Below are 21,203 nucleotides of genomic sequence, written 5' to 3' on the forward strand. Positions count from 1 at the left end.
CGGGGTCCCCAGACCGGGTCTACGCGCGCCCCTGCCCCGCTGCCTCCCGGGAGCGGCCGCGGTCCCCGCTGGCTGCGGAGTGGCAGGTACCCGAGGTCCCGGCGCTGGCAGCCGGGCCATACGCGGGGAGGAGCGAACCGCGGGCCCGGGTGTGGCCGAAGCGCTTCCTGTGCCAGGTTTCCGGCTCCGGGTCCCTGGAGGAGGATCGCGGACCAGAGGCGGAGCCGCCGTCCTGCCGCGACTTTCAGACTCCGACCATGGCCTCCCGCTGGTGGCGGTGGCTGCGCGGCTGCTCCTGGAGGCCGGCGGCGCGGAGCCCCGGGCCCGGCTGCCCCGGCCTTGCGGGACCGCGGGGGCCGCAGGCAGCTGCGGACGCCCACGCGCAGGTGAGGTTGGGAGGCGCGCGCCCGGCGGGGCTCAGAGGTCACGGCTCCAATGACAGCGGCGGGCGGAATGAATGGGAGCAGGGAGCACGTGCATCGCGACGCGGGGGCGCACAGGGTAGCTCCGGGGTGGGACTCCAGAGCGGAGGGGTGCCCGCGGTATGACGGAGCCGAGCGTTGGATTGAAGTAGGGGCGCCCTACACGGGGTTGCAGAAAGCGGTGTCTTGGGCATCCCGGGAGCGTTTGGGGCAGTGGAAAAAGCGGTGGTAGCCGGGTCCTGGGGGAAGCGCGGGAGCGATCAGATTGACTGCTGCGATATGGACAAGGTTAAGCCTGGAGAGCGGCTGCAGCTATTTACTTTCGAGTTAGAGGAAGACAGATCTTGCCTGAAATTTTAGAGTCAAAGGTGCTCAGAGCTGTCTCCGAGAAACGGAGGATCAAATCGGCCTCGGAATAGTCCGAAAAGGTCTTGTGGAGAATGCAGGGCTGGTGCTAGGGTGGACCGGACCTTAGGTGTCCAGCAGTGGCTTCCGGAGGAGAGCATACCTGGATGGGGCTGGAATGGCACTGGAAGGAGAAAGGCCCGAGGCCGTCAGGAGGAGAGAAACCCTGGAGTCCTCTAAAGTCAGAGTCTCAGCGATAGCCCATTCTCTCAGGGTCTCCTCTGCTGCCTTTGGGTTCCAATCTCCTTTTTCTCCACTTCTGGTCAGTTTAGCCCCTGTGAGCCCTTCTGCACTTTGTGATGATTCTCAGTGTGCCATGGGGTAGGCCCATGCTATTAGCATAACCGTACAAAATCTATGGACTCACTGTTATTTAAGTTTATTTGAATTTAGTACTCTTTAAATTCAGATTTTGTGTCCGTGTTCTCATCAAACATAATTTCCCAGTATGAAATATATAACACTTATAAATATCTACTTTGTACCAAAGTGGATGCATATCACAAATTATCCAAAACGAGGCTTGGGCCAGGTGCAGTGGCTCACACCTGTAATCCCAGCGCTTTGGGAGGCTGAGGTGGAAGAATCGGTTGAGGCCAGGAGTTTGGGACCAACCTAGGCAACATAGCGAGACTCTGTCTCTACAAAATATGGAAAAAAATCACCGGGTGTGGTGGTGCATGCCTGTAGTCCCAGCTACTCAGGAGCCTGAGGGAGGAGGATCGTTCGATTTCAGGAGTTCAAGATTACAGTGAGCTATTTATTATGATAGTGCCAATGCACTCCAGCCTGGGCAACAGTGTGAGACCCTATCTCTAAAAAATCAAAAGCAAAAAAGACATTTGGAGACCAAATGGCAGCTGGGCAACTAGACAAGGCTAGACAGTAAAGAGAACAGAATGGGGGGGGGGGTGAGGGGCACGTGGAAAAAGAAGCTTAAAGGAGGCTTTGCTGGGATACATTTCAGGACTGTTCTCTCCAGACTTCAGATATTTCTAGTTCCACAGATGAGGCCAGTATTTGAAGAGATGGGTGCATCCACCCTCTTATGCCACTACATGCTTTTTTTTTTTTTTTTTTTGGACACAGAGTCTCACTCTGTCTCCCAGGCTGGAGTGCAGTGGCGGAATCTGGGCTCACTGCAACCTCCACCTCCCAGGTTCAAGCAATTCTCCTGCCTCAGACTCCCAAGTAGCTGGGATTACAGGCGTACAGCACTAGGCCCAGCTAATTTTTGTATTTTTAGTAGAGATGGGGTTTCACCGTGTTGCCCAGGCTGGTCTGGAACTCCTGACCTCAAGTGATCCACCCCCCTCAGCCTCCCAAAGTGCTGGAATTATAGGCATGAGCCACCACACCTGGCTTGACACTTCTTTTGAAAAAAATTTCATGCCCACCAAGCAACTTTAGCCAGGGAAAGTGTGCTTTTCTGGAGAGAATATGCTTTATGGCCTTCCTGTCTGCCCGAATGATGACAAGGAGGGATTGTGTGGACTCGTGATGCCAAGACCATGTATTTCTGATGTGTGTGTGTCAGTGATGCTTTTCACTGTACGTTAATATGTTAGCATTCTGGTGTCTGCCTCAAGCATGTATGTTTTGGTTTCTTCAGGGCCTGATAGTCCTTGGGGACACAGAACTACAATAACTAAGCCACAGGGACAAATAGCAGCAATAATTAAGCCAAGTCTTGCTCTCCACCAGAGCTCTACTACCTCCTAATGGTTGTACATTCTCCTGACTTCATTAGAAGTGTGAACAAATACTGTAATAGGATAAAAACCAGTGTGCATGTGATCATGCCAAATCACTTCTCAGTATATCTTTGATTTTTTTTTTAAATTTTTTTTTTTAGGGATGGGGACTTTCTGTGTTGACCAGGTTGGTCTTGAACTCTTGGACTCAAGCAATCCCCCATGCTTGAGGATTGGCACACGGCTATGTCTTTGATTCTTACCTAGCACTTTCTCTTTGGCTGAGTGTGGTGACTCACGCCTGTAATCCCAACACTTTGGGAGGTTGAGACAGGAGCATTGCTTTTGCTCAGGAGTTCGAGACCAGCCTGGGCAACTTAGTGAGACCTCCTGATATGGTTTGGCTCTGTGTCCCCACCCACATCTATCTCAAATTGTAATCCCCAGTTACAACTGGGGACCAGGGAGGGTCAAGGGAGAGACCAGGTAGAGGTAATTGGATCATGGGGGTGGATTTCCCCATGCTGTTCTCATGATAGGGAGTTCTCACAAGATCTGATGGTTTTATAAATGTTTGGTAGTTCCTCTTGTGTTCATTCTCTCTCCCGCTGCCTTGTGAAGAAGGTGCTTGTTTCTCCTCCTTCCCCATGATTATAAGTTTCTGAGGCCTCCCCAGCCATCCAGAACTGTGAGTCAGTTAAACCTCTTTCCTATAATTATAAATTGCCCAGTCATGGGTAATTTCTTTATAGCAGTGTGAGAACGGACCAATACAGATAATCGGTACCAAAGTAGTCGGCATTGATATAAGACACCTGAGAATGTGGAAATTACTTTGGAACTGGGTAACAAGCAGAGGTTGGAATAGTTTGGAGGGCTCAGAAGAAGAAAGGAAGATGCAGGAAAGTTTGGAACTTCCTAGAGACTTGTTGAATGGCTTTGACCAAAATGCTGAAAGTGATACAGACAATGAAGTCCAGGCTGAGGTGGTCTCAGATGGAGATGAGGAGCTTCCTGGGAATTGGGCAAAGGTCACTCTTGCTATGCTTTAGCAAAGAGACTGGCGGCATTTTGCCCCACCCTAGAGGTCTGTGGAACTTTGAGCTTTAGAGAGACGATCTGAAATTGGAACTTAAATTTAAAGGGGAAGCAGAGCATAAAAGTTTGGAAAATTTGCAGCCTAAAGATGTGATAGAAAAGAATTTTCTGGGGAGGAATTCAAGCTGGCTGCATAAATTTGCATAAGTAACAAGGAGCCCAATGTTAATAGCCAAGAGAATGGGGAAAATGTCTCCAGGGCACAGCAGAGACCTTCTCTGCAGCCCCTCCCATCACAGGCCAGGAGGCCTAGGAGGGAAAAATGGATCCATGGGCTGGGCCCAGGGCCCTGCTGCGCTGAGCAAGATCAGCCTTGGGACTTGGTGCCCTGCTTCCCAGCTGTAGCCAAAAGGGGCCAAGGTACAGCTTGGGCCATTGCTTCAGAGGGTATAAGCCCCAAGCCTTGGTGGCTTCCATGTGCTGTTGAGCCTGCAGGTGCACAGAAGACAACAATTTGGGAACCTCTGCCTAGATTTCAGAGGATGTATGGAAATGCCTCAATGCCCAGGCAAAAGTCTGCTGAAGGGGGAGAACCCTCTTAGAGAACCTCTGCTAGGACAGTGCAGAAGGGAAATGTGGGGTTGCTGCCCCCACACAGAGTTCCCGCTGGGGCACTGCCTAATGGAGCTGTGAAAGGAGGGCCACCATCCTCTACACCCCAGAATGGTAGATCCACCAACAGCTTCCACTGTGCACCTGGAAAAGCTGCTGGCACTCAGTGCCAGTCCATGAGAATAGTGGTGGGGGTTGAACCCTGCAAAGCCACAGAGGCAGTGCTACCCAAGTTCTTGGGAGCCCACCCTTTGCATCAGTGTGACCTAGATGTGAGACATGGAGTCAAAGATCACTTTGGAGCTTTCAGTAATGACTGCCCTGCTGGGTTTGGACTTGCATGAGGCCTGTAAGCCCCTTTATTTTGGCCAATTTCTACCATTTGGAATGGGAACGTTTAACTAATGCCTGTACCCCCATTGTATCTTGGATGTAACTAACTTGTTTTTGATTTTACAGGTTCATAGGCGGAAGGGACTTCACTTGTCTCAGGTAAGACTTTGGACTTGGACTTTTGAGTTAAATGCTAGACTGAGTTAAGACTTTCGGAGACTGTTGGGAAGGAATGGTTGGTTTTGAAAAGTGAGGATATGAGATTTGGGAGGAGCAAGGGGCAGAATGATACGGTTGGTTCTGTGTCTCTACCCAAATCTCATCTCGAATTTTAATCCCCATGTGTCAAGGGAGTGCCTGGGTGGAGGCAATTGGATCATGGGGGCAGGTTCCCCCATGCTGTTCTTGTTATAGTGAATTCTTTTGAGATCTGATGGTTTTATAAGTGATTGGTAGTTCCTCCTGTGCTCATTCTCCTTCCTGCTGCCTATTGAAGAAGGTGCCTTGCTTTCCCTTTTCCTTCTGCCATGATTGTAAGTTTCTTGAGGCCTCCCCAGCCGTTTAGAACTGTGAGTCAATTACACCTCTTTCTTTTATAAATTACCCAGTCTTGGGTATTTCTTTATAGCAATGTGAAAATGTACTGATACACTTCGTGTCTACTAAAAATTTTAAAAATCAGCTAGGCGTTGTGGCATGTCCCTGTAGTCCCAGCTACTCAGGAGGCTGAGGTGGGAGGATAGCTTGAGCCCAGGAGATTGAGGCTGCAGTGAACTATGATTGCACCACTACACTCCAGCCTGGAAAAATAAAATAAAAGTAAATTCATGAGAGGCAAGGTTGACTTTCAGAGAGTGTATGAGGGAAAGGTAAGGAACAAAATCGGAATTAGAAAATGACTGTTGCCCTTCTCTTTTCATACTTCACTGCCTTTCTGAGCACTTCTAACCTCACATTGGAAAACTGCTCTAAAGTACTTTTAAAGCAGAAAATAGTAGCTTGATTGAATAGATATTGTATTAAATGTATACTGTGTACTAGGCTCTGAGCTAAGAGCTTTATATATGCTCTCTAAATTAATCTCCACCTGTCTCCATGAGTGGGTATTATCAGAAAGATGTCACAAAGTAACACAAATGTTGAGATTTGAATCGAGATCTGTCTTCCAAAGTCCATGCTACTAATAAATTTTAGGCCACTTGGTGGTAAAAAGCGCCCCCTGTACTAATTAGCTATGTAATTTTAATCCTTCAACCCAGATTAGAGTTCTCTAACTGAATAACTAAAAAGTTATTCAGTTAGAATAGTTCAGTTAGTTATTATAACTAATCATAGTTATTTGGTCAAGTGCAGTGACTCACACCTGTAATTCCAGCACTTGGGGAGGCCATGGCAGGAGGATCACTTTTGCTCAGGATTTCTACTAATAATAACTATTACTAGTGACCTGATAATAATTATGAAGTCTCTTACTGAAGAACTTTTACTCTTCCATTAAGATGCCCTTATTCATAAGTATTGTAATAAAATACTGAACTCATATGAATTAATTACCCAGGTAGACTGAAAGACATAGGTTGTCATATAAAGCATGAGGAACGATTGTCACTTTGTTTTCTTGTTACATGGTAATTGCCTGGGACATCATGAAAGTTCTTACTGGTTTAATGAATACGTAATGCTGCCAGGGAAAGAATGAAACTCAGACCAACTACTTTGACTGCTGCCTGGCAAAGTCAACCTTCATTGTCATTGTAATATGGCTAGAGCGATACATGTTCATTAGAGAAGAATCAGAAAATATCTGCCAAAAGAAGGAATAAAACAAAACACCCCCACAATCCAATTCATTCCAGAATAACTACTTTTAACACCCTGGTTTATGTGCTTTCAAACTCTGTTCTCCCATGTGTAATATCAAAATGTCCTGAGGTGGGTTGGTTTTTTTTTGACAATATTTATCCAAAAGTACCATTTCCAAAGTATGTTGAGGAACAAGAACTTAAAATAGACAGTGCTTGTATAAATATAAATTCCTTCCTTGCTATTGAAATCTTTTTCCTCTGACCAATCTTAGTTAAATGGAAGGAAATTGTTTTAAAACTACTTTTCAGGTCTGGAAAGATAGATATGAATATGGAAATTGACTTTCTTTGGGGGAAGGGAGGGACTGAAGATGGTTTTTATTTTCTCCTTTTTTCTTATTTATGTTTTCTGCAATGACAAGTATTTTGTAATAACAAAAGGAAACTTTTAAAATTATTCTTTCTCTAAAGTTTGCAATCTGCCTATAAATGGGTGATTAGAAGATAAAGATTATAATTATGGGGGTGTTATCATCTAATGTTACAGTTTTTCAGGAATATTCTTATAAATTTCTTGATATTTTTATTTTATAGATACCCTATATTAATCTTGTGAAGCATTTAACATCTGCCTGTCCAAATGTATATAGTATATCACGGTAAGTTTACAGTCCATACTGCAACTACCAAAATTATCCATTTTTAAATTTATCGTTATTAAAAATTTTTTTTTGTAGTGATGGGGAGCTCACTATGTTGCCCAGGCTGGTCTTGAACTGCTGGCCTCAAGCGATCCTCCCACCTTCAGCTTCCCAAAGTGCTGGGATTGCAGACATAAGCACCCAGCCTAAAATTGTTAATTATATTGCCTGTAAATTTCTATTCTAAATTGTAGATCTCTGCCTATTTAAAAAACAGGAATGTAATAAAGTTTGAGCTCAACGCAGAACACAATGAACATAGTTCAGTTTATCTTTGAATTTGTGGGTTCTCAAGGTCGTAGTTATAAAAATTATCTATTGATCTGTCATTTAGCAAGAACAGAATTCTGTATGTTTTTCCAAATTATAATGACCTTTTCAGATTCATGATTAATTTCTAGCAAGTATTTGGGCTGAATTTTCCATATCTGAGTCTACTAAATATATATGTATATAAAACTTACTTAGAAAATGAAGTCATGTGCATTTTTGCGTGTCCCAGGTTTCATCACACAACCCCGGACAGTAAAACACACAGTGGTGAAAAATACACCGATCCTTTCAAACTTGGTTGGAGAGACTTGAAAGGTCTGTATGAGGACATTAGAAAGGTGAGTTTTTTATTCTGCTGTGATGTAATGTTTTAGCTTACCAAAACTTACTAAAATTTTATTTTATTTTTTATTATTATAATAATTTTTTTTTTTTTTTTTTTTGAGATGGAGTTTCACTGTGTTGCCCAGGCTTGAGTACAGTGGTACAATCTAAGCTCACTGCAACCCTTACCTCCAGGGTCCATGCAAGTCTCCTGCCTCAGCCTCCTCAGTAGCTGAGAGTATAGGCGTGCACCATCACGCCTGGGTAGTTTTTGTATTTTTAGTGGAGATGGGGATTTGCCATGTTGGCCAGGCTGGTCTTGAACACCTGACCTCAGGTGACCTACCCGCCTTGGCCTTCCAAAGTGCTGGGATTACAAAAAAACAATGCAGGTTTTCAGATCTGTACAATGCAGTTTGCAGTCTTGATTCATGTATGGTCAAGTTTCAAATGTTTCTTGAGCAAGAACCACATGTGACCCAGTGCCAGGCAATATGTATTAATATCCATAAAGAGGTTATGGCAGGATTGTGAACCTGAAGAAAAAAAATGGTCCAGGTAGCTCATGCTTGTCCAGTGAGTTATCCCACCTTTCCTCTTAAACCCACCACCTCCCAGTGACTCCAGCTGTCTCTTCCTTATCTAATTCTGAATGTCATTGCCAGTCTGCCCCAAATATGGCTTTCTTCATTCAACTCTTTTTCCTGAAAACTTTCAGTAGTTCCCAACCTCACGTGGTTGGGCACGGTGGCTCGTGCCTATAATCCCACCAATTTAGGAGGCCAAAGCAAGAGGATTGCTTAAGCCCAGGAATTTGAGGCTGCAGTGAGCCATGATCCCGCCATTGCACTCCAGCCTGAGTGACAGAGCAAGACATTTTTTCTGTCTTTAGAAAAAAATTGGCTGGGCACGGTGGCTCACACCTATAATCCTAGCACTTTGGGAGGCTGGGATCACTTGAGGTCAGGAGTTTAAGTGCCTGGCCAACATGGTGAAACTCTATCTCTACTAAAAATACAAAAATTAGCTGGGGGTGGTGGCATGCGCCTGTAATCCCAGCTACTTGGGAGGCTGAAGCAGGAGAATTGCTTGAACCCAGGAGGCGGAAACTCCATCTCTACTAAAAATACAAAAATTAGCTGGGGGTGGTGGCATGCACCTGTAATCCCAGCTACTGTGGGGGGCAGAAGCAGAAGAATTGCTTGAACCCAGGAAGTGGAGGTTGCAGTGAGTTGAGATCCCGCCACTGCACTCCAGCCTGGGTGACAGAGCGAGACTCCACCTCAAAAAATAAACAAATACATAAATAAATAAAAGAATAAAATGCTTCCCAGAAATGTCTGTATGCCCCCCCCCAGCTTGCTCACCCTATATAAGTCCCCACTTTTCTCCTTTCCTCCTCAAGTCCCCAGTACACTGACGACTGTCATATTCTGATGACAACACTTCCTGTTTCATAGACAGTAGGGGCTGTGGAAGAACTCCTTCAGCTCCTGTTCTGTTGCAATTGGCCAGCTTGCCTGCGCCTTCTCTGGCGATTGCCTGCTCTCCTCCCACCCATGGAAGTCATGTCCCTTCCCTCTCTAGGGGCAGTCCTTTAGCCACTTCCCCAGTTCCTTAGGAACTTCCCCAGACATGGTCTCTCCCTCTGTCTACAAACTTTCATTGGCATGTTCTCTTCTATATCCATTGGGTGTTCAGTTTCTTCACCTGCATTTTTAAAAGGCCCATCCACTGACCCAGTGCTTCACTCCCTCCCTTCCGTCACAGAATCCCCTGCCTTCTGCCTCTCTCCAGTGCCTTCAGGTTCCCCCCACTATTGCACTGGGCCCCCCTTTCCAGCCTCTCCTCTGAAGCTGGTTTTGCTTGGGTCACTGATAGCTTCCCTGTGCTCAATCCAATGGATGTGTTACCAGCAGCAAATCTGTACAGGTTTGCAGCAACCTCAGTTCTTGCCTCCTCAGAAGAAAGAAATCGACTGAGGGGCCTAAGGCAGAAGGAGAGACTGGAGGCGAGTTTTAGAGCAGGAGAAAAAAGTGTAAAGCAGGAAGGGAAGGAAGTAAAGTACACTTGGAAGAGGGCCAAGCTGGTAACCTGAGAAATCAAGTGTGTGGTTTGAGGTTGGAATTTGGGTTTTAGATGTTGGCATACTTCCAGGGACTTGCATCCGGTCTCCCCGGATTCTTCTCTTGGGATGGGCTGCCCGCATGCGCAGGGACCCGCCAGTGTTTCTGAGGGGAGCATGCTCAGTGTGGGTACCGGAGTTTTGCGCATGCTCACTTGAGGCATTCTTCCCCTACCAGTCCCAGTGTTCCTAGAAGGACATATACCAGTTAAGCTCTGCCATTTTGCCTCTTAGTGTGCATGGTTGAGCCGACTCACCCAACTCCTGAGATCTTATTGGGAAGCTGATCACCAGTTTCAGGTTTTTCTATCGAGAGACTGCCGTCCCTTGGCATCAGCTGTTACCAATTAGTATTTTAGAGACAGTTAACAACTGCCTGACCATCACGTGATGGTCACCTGACCTTCCTGTTGTGGGTGGGGGAGCCCCCTCCTGCCCTGCTCATACCTGACTAGCTGCCTACTGTAGCAGACGCTTCCTGGTTTTCTGACCATTGAGCACTATTGACTGTAAGTCCTCCTTGAAACATGGTTCCCTTCACGCTGCACTTTCTTCCTCCTCCTTGTCCTGAGAATGTTCTTCAGTTTATCACCTCCACCTCGCTTCCTTTCATTCTGCCATTCCCTCGGGTTCCATGGGCCCCCTCCTCTCTCTATTCTTTATATGCCCGTGTCCATGCTTATGTCTCCCAAATAATATCACTACTCCAGGTTGAATCACATCTCCCACACCCAGGTAGCTAACTGCTCACCGGGAACGCCATGGGGCGGCGGTGACGGTCTCAGACTTAACTCAGCTGAGACTCTACTTTTCCCCCACGAGTTGTTTGTTCTGCTGTTTTCCTGTTGCTTGGAGAATCTGGGAAGAACCCAGGACTTGTCCGTCTCCTTCCCCTCCATGTGCTTCTAGTCTGCCCTTTGTCAGTCCCCACTGCCACAGGCCAGGCAATTCCATGCCCCTAGTCCTTTCGTTTGTGCTCTTCTCCTTCCTGTCTCAGCTTCCAAGGGGACGGCTTACCTGGGTGACAGCACCGCACCCATCACACTGTGTTATGTCAAAGGCAGTGATTGTTTTACTTCTTCCCATCTAGACCCTGAGCTCCTTGTAGGCAAGGCTTGTCTTACCTTTTTGGCCTCTGTGTCCGTTACAGTGCCTGGCACTAAGTCGGTAATTTGCTGAATTAACGATGGGCCCACTTTGTTGTGTTCACCTGTGCTGGGCTGAGGGTTCATTGGCTCCCACTGCGTCCGGGGGATAAACTCTGACTTATTCAAGCATGTCCTGGAGTGGCAGATACAAGCGACACGTACCTGTCAGCTGGAAAGTTCTCGCCCTCTTTGTGAGTCAGAACCCTGTTTAGGCTTCTGATCCCACATTAAAGCCCATCTCCTCCATGAAATACTCGGTTTTTCTAGCCTGCACTGATCTCTTCCTTCCCTGAACTTTTAATGTGTTTAATGTATAGTATTGTTCATGCTACCACTGGATTCATCATTGATTGTTTCATATTTGCGAAATGTTTCTCTCTCCAGTTCAATTGTAGGCTCCTTATAATCAGACAGCCCATGCCTTATATGGGCTCTATGCACTTACATGGGCCTCTATGAACCCTCAAAATGTCTTTTGCCAAATAAAGGCCAAGCCACATGGACTGAGCCCTGCTTCTTCTGCTTGGCTGTGACCTTACTATCTTCCTGCCCCTCATAAACAGCTTTGCCCTGAGGAGTTTGAGGCTGCAGTGAGTTATGATCATGCCACTGCCCTGAGGCCTGGGTGACAGAGCAAGACCTTGTCTCTAAAAAATTAAAAAATTTAAACAACGTTGCCACCCTACCCAGAACACCGACACCCCCGACCTGCTTCACAGGCTCCGGACGGCCACTGGCTTCCACCTTCCCCATCTTTCTCCTCCCACCTCCATCTTTCAAGCTGCGAACCAGCCCCTGTTCCTTTCACTGTCCGGCTGTCGGTGAGCCCAGAGACCCTTAGCCACCTAGTGCTTTCTTCCCTCTCCTGCTGTCTCTTGGAGTCTTCTGGTGTCTGATGCTATCAGCAGGAGCAGGTGGCAGTATCTGTTCTAGCACTCAGGCCACTTGGGGCTGATCCAGGCGTTGTTTATGTTCTAGCCTGCAGGACAGCCAGGTGGATGGCCCTGCAGCATGGGAGCCTTGCCCACGGAGTGTTGAATTTCTCAATTGAAATGAATACACTTAAATCAAACCAAAGTTTTGTAGTAGAAATCTTGGCCAGCCACGGTGGCTCATGCCTATAATCCCAACACTTTGGGAGGCTGAGGCGGGTGTATCACCTGACGTCAGGAGTTTGAGACCAGCCTGGCCAACATGTTGAAACCCTGTCTCTACTAAAAATACAAAAAATTAGGCATTGTGGCGGATAATCCCAGCTACTTGGGAGGCTGAGGCAGGAGAATCGCATGAACCCGGCAGGCGGAGGTTGCAGTGAACTGAGATCATGCCATTGCACTCCAGTCTGGGCAACAAGAGCGAAACTCCATCTCAAAAAAAAAAAGAATCCTGATGGCTTTCTGTGCAGTTTTGATGCCATTGTGACACAGAGAAACTTTATTTCAGGAACTGCTTATATCAACATCAGAACTTAAGGAAATGTCTGAGTACTACTTTGATGGAAAAGGGAAAGCCTTTCGACCAATTATTGTGGCGCTAATGGCCCGAGCATGCAATATTCATCATAACAACTCCCGGTGAGCTCTTCTGTTCATTCCTTTTTTGTTTTTATATTTGGGAAGTCTTTCTTCCCAAGGTTACTCTTTCTTTCCCATTTAAGAATTAGCATATACCTGCTGGGCGCGGTGGCTCACGCCTATAATCCCAGCATTTTGGGAGACTGAGGTGGGCAGATCATGAGATCAGGAGTTTGAGACCAGCCTGGCCAACATGGTGAGATCCCACCTCTACTGAAAATACAAAAAAAAAAATTAGCCGGGCGTGGTGGCGGGTGCCTATAATCCCAGCTACTTGGGAGGCTGAGACAGGAGAATCGTTTGAACCTGGGAGGCAGAGGTTGCAGTGAGCCGAGATCACACCATTACTCTCCAGCCTGGGCGACAGAGTGAGAGACTCTTGTCTTAAAAAAAAAAAAAAAAGTAACATGTACCTAAAAATTCACTTTGTGATGTTTAGATTCTGACTTTAAGTCACTAAAGTCACTCTGGAATCTAGTCTGGCATCTTTTTTTTAAAAGATCTTTTAATGTTCATGGAAGAAAAACTTTAACTGCAAATTAACATTTTTTAAAAATTTCAGAGCCAAATTTGGTTTTCTTGTTAGGAAGCAAACAATGTAATACTAGGACAGGTGAATACATTTAATCATCATACACAGGGAAAAAAGATTGATTGCTCTAAAGTGATAAGTGCACCATTATACTGGGCAACAAACATACACACTGGGGTGGCAGCCTTCTGTGACCTTCTGAATTGCACAGAAGCGAAATCATCTTTAAAGAAGACATTTTGAGGCCGGGCGCGGTGGCTCAAGCCTGTAATCCCAGCACTTTGGGAGGCCGAGACGGGTGGATCACGAGGTCAGGAGATCAAGACCATCCTGGTTAACACAGTGAAACCCCGTCTCTACTAAAAAATAAAAAAAAAAAAAAATTAGCCGGGCGCGGTGGTGGGCGCCTGTAGTCCCAGCTACTCGGGAGGCTGAGGCAGGAGAATGGCGTGAACCCGGGAGGCGGAGCTTGTAGTGAGCTGAGATCCGGCCACTGCACTCCAGCCCGGGCGACAGAGCGAGACTCTGTCTCAAAAAAAAAAAAAAAAAAAAAAACAAGAAGACATTTTGAGCCTGGATGAGGTGGCTTATACCTGTAATCTCAGCACTTTGAGAGGCCATGGCAGGAGGATCGCTTGAGCCCAGGAGTTTAAGACCAGCCTGAGCATCACAGCAAGACCCTGTCTCTACGAAAAATTTTAAATTAGCCAGGCGTGGTGACATATGCCTGTAGTCCCAGCTACTCGGGAGGCTGAGGCAGGAGGATTGCTTGCGTGCAGGAGTTGGAGGCTGCAGTGAGCCGTGCTTGCACCAGTACACTCCAGCCTGGGTGACAGAGCAAGACGCTGTCTCCAAAAAGAAAGACTTTTTTTGGCTATTGGTCCTCAACTCTTACATTTTGAATATATATAAAAGTTGTAAATATTTTAAAAACCTGCAATGTTTCAATGTAAAGGAAATCTTAAAAGGTAAAAGTCTTTCCCTCGTATCTCGCCTAGCAATCGCCTCCTTCTCTCTTCCCGTCCATTCTGTATTTGGTCATTCAAGACATTAACATATAATTTTGTGTTCAGCTTTGTTTACTTACCATTGTATTTTAAACTCTTTCGCACATTGCTGAAATGTCTTTGTTATTAGGCCAGGTGTGGTGGCTCACACCTGTAGTCCCAGCACTTTGGGAGGCCAAGGCCAAGATCACTTGAGGTCAGAAGTTCAAGACCAGTCTGGCCAACGTGGTGAAACCCGTCTCTACTAAAAATACAAACATTAGCTGGGCGTGATAGTGCATGCCTGTAATCCCAGCTACTCAGGAGGCTGAGGCAGAAGAATTGCTTGAACCTGGGAGGCGGAGGTTGCAGTGAGCCAAGATTGCACCACTGCACTCTAGCCTGGGCAACAGAGCAAGACTCAAAAAAACAACAACAAGAAAAGTATAGGAGTTGATTCCTTCGCAGACAGAATCAGCCTCATCCTGGCATGGAGGGTGCTGAAGAAGGTGCACACACCACGGTCACAAGCCCTGCAGCCCTCTTGCTCTCACTGAGGTTCTTGTGCTTGACCTTGCACTCATGCATGAAATGATGACCATCTGCTCATCAAAATCTCCACCTTAGTGAGTGTCCCTTACCGTAGACTGTACTTCAAAGATCGATTTTAATAGTGATTACGGACATATCCAAAGTGCCGTCTCCTAGGTGAAAGACAAAACCATGTCCTTTGGTAGCAACCTTCTTGCCTAACAGCAGCAGCAGTGGCTGGCTCAGTGACGCAGAACACACACAGAAACCAGGAATGGTTCTAGAGTTGTTAGTGGCCTGACCTTTGGAATCACTGGAGCCAGTCAGTGCTAAATGACTGTTTTGTTACAGTCTTTCCAGGGATAAGCTTTGGTAATTTCCTTAGTTTTTATAGTGCTATAAAAGTTACCTCCTCTGAATACAGGATTGTTATCAAACCTGGACTCTCAACCTGTTATCTAATGTGAAAACTGTGTCTTACAATTTGACCCTCTAAACATCTAGTTCAGCTTTGAAAACTGGACTAATGTAATTCAGTGCCATTGACTGTTTGCAAAATTGGTGTCAACAGATCTCAGTGCGGCACAATTTGGGTAGTCTGTTATCCTGATTGCTGGCAATGATATTCACTTCCTCGAGCTAAAAGAGTTTCACACAGGAATGGATGGTGCCAAGATCCAGGTGCCGTTGATAAGTGTCTTCAGTGAGGCTGCCGAGCAGGCTAGGTTTGGCTTGTCTGAGAAACATGCAGACACCATAACTGGGCTGCATTCAGTGGGTGAAGCAATTTTATAGAAATCCATTTATCATAAAGCTTTTATTTTTTTTGAGACAGAGTCTCACCCAGACTGGAGCGCAGTGGCGCGATCTCGGCTCACTGCAGCCTCCACCTCCTGGGTTCAAGCAATTCTCCTGCCTCAGCCTCCTGAGTAGCTGTGATTACAGGCGTGTGCCACCACGACTGGCTAATTTTGTATTTTTAGTCGAGACGGGGCTTCACCATGTTGGCCAGGCTGGTCTCAAACTCCTGACCTCAGGTGATCCGCCCTCATCAGCCTCCCAAAGTGCTGAGATTACAGGCGTGAGCCACTGTGCCTAGCCCATAAAGCTCTTTTTTGATCTGGGTTCTTTAATAAAATGAGCTTGCATTTTGCTGAGCTCTGTTGCAAGTTAGGTTTTCCAGGAGGCAGACTCTGAGATGAAGTTTAAAGGACAGGATGTTTATTTGGGATTATCCCTTGGGATTACTGACACCTGAGCCGGGGGGAGAGGAAACAGGACTGGGAAGCAGGAGAAGCTGAGCTGCAATCAACAGCCTGAAACGCCCTCTAGGGTGTGCAGGTAGAATGGCCCTTCATCTCTCAGTCCTCGGATGTGGGCTGCCTCCCGAAGGGGCACAGCCTATGGTGACAGGACGCTTTGTAGCTGAGGCAATCCTTGAAGAGGCTAAGGAATGAAGGCCAACAGGTACCAACTATACCTGGTACAGCAGCTGGGGCAGAGTCGTGCACTGACGGGGGGTCTGGGGGCATGTCTCAGAATCCACCACAACTCTGTTTTCTGGACATGTCAAGTCTAAGTCATCTGTTGCATGGACTCAGTCTCAAAAAAAAAGTTTTTAAAATAATGAAATGTCATAACAATTACATCATATAATCTATTGATGGAAATTCCAGTAGACTGTAATGTACTAATACATTTCCCTAGTGTTGAACATTTGTATTATATTTCCCCTTCTCAGTAGATATTTAAGGAATGCCTAAGATTTGTCAGTACTGAATTAAATGACACTGTAAGAATGAGTGTCAGATATTGCTTCTTAGTGGCTGCTCACCTCTGCCCACAGCTTTCTCTGCCCTGCTGCTGGCCCTGCCTTGTCCAGCACATTGTCCATGCCCAGGGCTGGCTGCCACTTTAGCTGGGCCTTTCAAAGAGCTCACAGTGTATTTGTAGCAAGCAGTGAAATCTCTGGCATTGACCTTTAACCGTCATCAGGATCACTTTCACTTTACCGGGAGGCAGAACAGCAAAAACGCTCCCTCTGAGCCAGACTTGAAATAACATCTCCTGTGGTCCAGAGCGGAGTTCCTCAGCCTCAGGACTGTTCAGATTGTGGGCCACATTGTTCTTTGTTGGGGGTCAGTGGGGCTGCCGTGTGCATTACAGAATGTTCAGCAGCATCGCTGGCTCTGCTAGATGCCCTGGAGTTGGTAACTATCAGAAATGCCTCCAGACACTGCCAAATGTCCCACGGTGCCAGACAGCACAGAATCACCCCTGGTTGAGAATCACTGGCCTAGAGAATGTGTTTATATTTTTAATTTCCCTCTTAATTCATAATACACTTCATTGCTCTCAGAAATAAACATGGGAAGGAAATTTTTTTTTAACTGCTTTAAGTACTATCACCCAGTGTCCCCATAATTGGAAGTTTTTCGTTTTCTTTTTCTTTTCTTTTCTTTTTTTTTTTTTTTTTTGAGATGGCATCTCGCTCTGTCGCCCAGGCTGGAGTGCAGTTGCACAATCCCAGCTCATTGCAACTTCCACCTCCTGGGTTCAGGCAATTCTCTTGCCTCAGCCTTCCAAGTAGCTGGGATTACAGATGCACGCTACCACACCCAGCCAATTTTGTGTGTTTTAGTAGAGATAGGGTTTTGCCATGTTGGCCAGGCTGATCTCAAACACCTGGCCTCAGGTGATCCACCGGCCTTGGCCTCCCAAAGTGCTGGGATTACAGTTGTGAGCCACCCTGCCCGGCCAATTGGAAGTTTTTTCAGTCTGCCTTATGGAAATTGTATAAATTGTTAGTTGCAGGAAACATGGGAGAATATAACAAAAGCCATTGCTAGTTTAAATAGTAAGTTCACTGCTGCCCTCTCCAGGGGATATCTGAACTGCAGCCTCATTCTCCCTGTGAGTGATTGGAGCAGGGCTTAGGAAAGTCACAGTGCAGAGACAATGTCCGGCATGGGGGCGAGTCACGGTTTTGGCGTGGGTTTGGGTGGTACAGTACCTTAGCAGTTCTGCTCTCCAGTACTTGCTTTCTGTGGACTCTTCTGGATCAGGCACTTAAAGGACTAAATATGTAGGTATTATCTCCATGCCACTTAAGAAGAAGGGACAAGGCTTCTGGAGAGCTGGGCCATTTGTGATTTTGCTTTTGCTGAGAAAGGCTTAGGAAAGTAGGAGGAAACGGCAGCTAAAGATTCAGGAGCAGCACCATCTATGTTCAGGGCCAGCAGAGGCCCCTCCAGCCTCAGTGGCCCCAGATTAATGAACCTGACAGGCTTGCTTGTTGGTGATGTCATAATTGAGGGAGACCATTTTAAACCTTTGACAATCAAAGTTTAATGGCTCCTAGGAGGCTTATCAGATACTGTGTCTTTTTTTTTGCTTCTGAGGTATGTATTAAATTGGGGATTTTTTGCCAGGCGCAGTGGCTCACACCTGTAATCCCAGCACTTTGGGAGGCTGAGGCAGGCGGGTCACGAGGTCAGGAGATCAAGACCATCCTGGCTAACATGGTGAAACCCTGTCTCTACTAAAAATACAAAAAAATTAGCTGGGCATGGTGGCGGGTACCTGTAGTCCCAGCTACTCCGGAGGCTGAGGCAGGAGAATCGCTTGAACCCGGGAGGTGGAGGTTGCAGTGAGCCGAGGTCGCGCGATTGCACTCCAGCCTGACAACAGAGCGAGACTCCGTCTCAAAAAAACAAAAACAAAAACAAAACAAAACAAATGAGGGATTTTTAAAACAAAACTTTGGAGGGGATTTTAATAAACGATAGGTATATCTTAAGAAACAGCAAGAGGGAGAAACTACTACTTACTGATTTTTATATTTTCTTTTATTAAGCTTTTCAGTTGTCCATTAAATGTTCCCTGCTAGATTACAGGGAGTTGTTAACTTAAGATTCAGGGGAGTTGTGGGTTATCTGTAAACCACTTGACGTATGCAGTATTTTGTGTATATTTGGATTTTTCTGGGGAAGGGTTTCTATGGCTTACAGTTTATTCTCAAAGGGAAGTAGGGCCCTGAAAAGCTCAGGACCCCGTGTTTGTTTTCTTTCTGAATCTTGCTAACCATGGTGTCTGGGTAGAGAAAGTAGGAATCCACACAATAGGTAATTCAGACTTGACATGTCCAGAAAACAGAGTTGATACCAATTTTGCAAATAGTCAATGGCATTGATTTACATTAGTCCAGTTTTCAAAGCTGAACTAGATGTTTAGAGGGTCAAATTATAAGACACAGTTTTCACATTAGATAACAGATTGAGAGTCCAGGTTTGATAACAATCCTGTATTCAGAGGAGGTAACTTTTATAGCACTATAAAAACTAAGGAAATTACCACAGCTTATCACTGGAAAGACTGTAACAAAACAGTCGTTTAGCACTGACTGGCTCCAGTGATTCCAAAGGTCAGGCCACTAACAGCTCTAGAACCATTCCTGGTTTCTGTGTGTGTTCTGCGTCACTGAGCCAGCCACTGCTGCTGCTGTTAGGCAAGAAGGTTGCTACCAAAGGACATGGTTTTGTCTTTCGCCTAGGAGACGGCACTTTGGATATGTCTGTAATCACTGTTAAAACGGATCTTTGAAGTACAGTCTACGGTAAGGGACACTCACTAAGGTGGAGATTTTGATGAGCAGATGGTCATCATTTCATGCATGAGTGCAAGGTCAAGCACAAGAACCTCAGTGAGAGCAAGAGGGCTGCAGGGCTTGTGACCGTGGTGTGTGCACCTTCTTCAGCACCCTCCATGCCAGGATGAGGCTGATTCTGTCTGCGAAGGAATCAACTTCTATACTTTTCTTGTTGTTGTTTTTTTGAGTCTTGCTCTGTTGCCCAGGCTAGAGTGCAATGGTGCAATCTCGGCTCTCTGCACCCTCCACCTCCCAGGTTCAAGCAATTCTTCTGCCTCAGCCTCCCGAGTAGCTGGGATTACAGGCATGCACCATCACTCCCAGCTAATGTTAGTATTTTTAGTAGAGAGGGGGTTTCATCGTGTTGGCCAGACTGGTCTTGAACTCCTGACCTCAAGTGATCCGCCTGTCTCCCCTTCCCAAAGTGCTGGGATTACAGGCGTGAGCCACCGCGCCTGGGCACTCCTACACTTTCCTTGCCCATGCCCAATTTGAAAGAACTGAATGCTGGTTAGTCCATAGTACCCTGGACTCTGTAGAGAAAGCTCTGCGCAGAGCAACCTGGGTAAGTTGCAGATCCAGATATCGTCATGGGGTCTCTCTCCACGTATCCCAAGATTCAGAAGCTCTTGTAAGTGCTGCTTCAGTGGCAAGCAAATAAGCAAGAGCGTGGACCCCGCACCATTTATGATGCAACTTTGCAGACATCCATTATATCCACAGCTAAATCCGAAAATATTCAGGAGTTGCTGCTTTTAGATACCAATTATTTTCTCTTGACATTAAAATGCTAACAAATCTATGACTGTTATGATCAAGTTAAAACAATTCCCACTGAAGAGAGACAGATTTTACTCTGAGCCTTACATGTTTCTTTAAGTTTAGAAGGTGAATGAGCAGTGGCTGGGGAGGATGGCCTTGAAGGTGGAGCTCACAGGCTTCCTCCCTGCAGGGCCATTCCTTAAATTGGAGGTGCCCTTGATATGGATCCCTCCCTACACACTAGAGGTTTACTTGAATTTAAGACTTCACATTTTACATTAATATGAACAGGGAAAATATATTTTGTAAAACTGCATGTAAATCTCGTAAAGCATTCACAGGTAGGGTCATTATATTATTCAATCTATTTCTAGGTATGTTTGAAACTCTTCATTATTAAAAAAAATTTTTTTTTGGCCGGGTGCAGTGGCTTACGTAATCCCAGCACTCTGGGAGGCCAAGGCAGGTGGATCATGTGAGGTCATGAGTTTGAGACCTGCCTTGCCAACATGGCAAAACCCCATCTCTACTAAAAATACAAAAATTAGCTGGGCATGGTGGCACACGCCTGTAATCTCAGCTACCTGGGAGTCTGAGGCAGAAGAATGACTAAAATTAAGGAGGCGGAGGTTGCAGTGACTCAAGATCGCGCTCCTGCGCTCTACCTAGCCTGGGGGAAAGAGCGAGACGCCATCTCAAAAAAAGAATAATAATTTTTTAAATCTAATGAAGCGGGGAAGAAAAGTCCTGAGAGGCATGCTGAACCGTAGCATACTCTTGCAGGTGTGAAGTACAGAGGACGTAGCCAACTCTCAAGACCAAGGGCCTCGTTTTCCATGCTACCTTCCCTGTCACCTCTCCCAGATCCTGGGAAAATGTGACCACTATTTCACAGTAGGAAGTAGAAACGGTGCCCAGTTTTTTGAAGGCTTGATTCAGTTTGGCATTTTGGAGATGTCATCTTAAGGACAGTGTGAGGTTTTTCTGTAATCTGTGCATTTTGGTCATCTGTCCCACCCTCATGTTGTGGATAAGCAGTGGCAGCATTTTCCAGATTTAAGCTGACACACACTAAAGCCAACCTGTATAAAAAAATACACCAGGTAAAACTATGGAGCATCTGAAATACGATGTGTAGTCTATGTAGAGACTGTGTTACGTACCAGATAACATTCCAGTTTCATCCCGATTTCATCAGTCAACAATTTAGCCATGCAAAATGACATTTTTATTCTATTTTCTAAATTATTTATGATTATTTCTTTTGGAGACAGAGTCTCACTCTACCCC

The 21,203-nt window shown here is 46.0% G+C and overlaps 1 protein-coding gene across 8 annotated transcripts in view; it reads left to right on the forward strand.

Annotated features, from left to right (window-relative positions):
• Positions 1 to 214: 214 nt before the first annotated feature.
• PDSS1 (decaprenyl diphosphate synthase subunit 1) overlaps positions 215 to 21,203 on the forward strand; it is a 51,328-nt gene continuing 30,339 nt past the window's right edge. For 2 of the 8 annotated variants that reach the window (XR_012417543.1, XM_005564831.4), the window contains exons 1-5: positions 215 to 386; positions 4,631 to 4,663; positions 6,904 to 6,968; positions 7,513 to 7,621; positions 12,324 to 12,454. Coding sequence is in view for 5 of the 8 variants with exons in the window: in XM_005564831.4 (XP_005564888.1) it covers positions 258 to 386; positions 4,631 to 4,663; positions 6,904 to 6,968; positions 7,513 to 7,621; positions 12,324 to 12,454 (467 nt within the window). In the remaining 3 variants the exon portion in view is untranslated. Of the gene's footprint in view, positions 387 to 895; positions 1,090 to 4,630; positions 4,664 to 6,903; positions 6,969 to 7,512; positions 7,622 to 12,323; positions 12,455 to 21,203 lie in introns of those variants that run through there. The other 6 variants (XR_006700811.3, XM_045399723.3, XM_045399722.3 and 3 more) reach the window with 6 other exon arrangements.

This window comes from Macaca fascicularis, chromosome 9 (assembly GCF_037993035.2).
Source record: "Macaca fascicularis isolate 582-1 chromosome 9, T2T-MFA8v1.1".
Classification (NCBI taxonomy): Eukaryota; Metazoa; Chordata; class Mammalia; order Primates; family Cercopithecidae; genus Macaca; species Macaca fascicularis.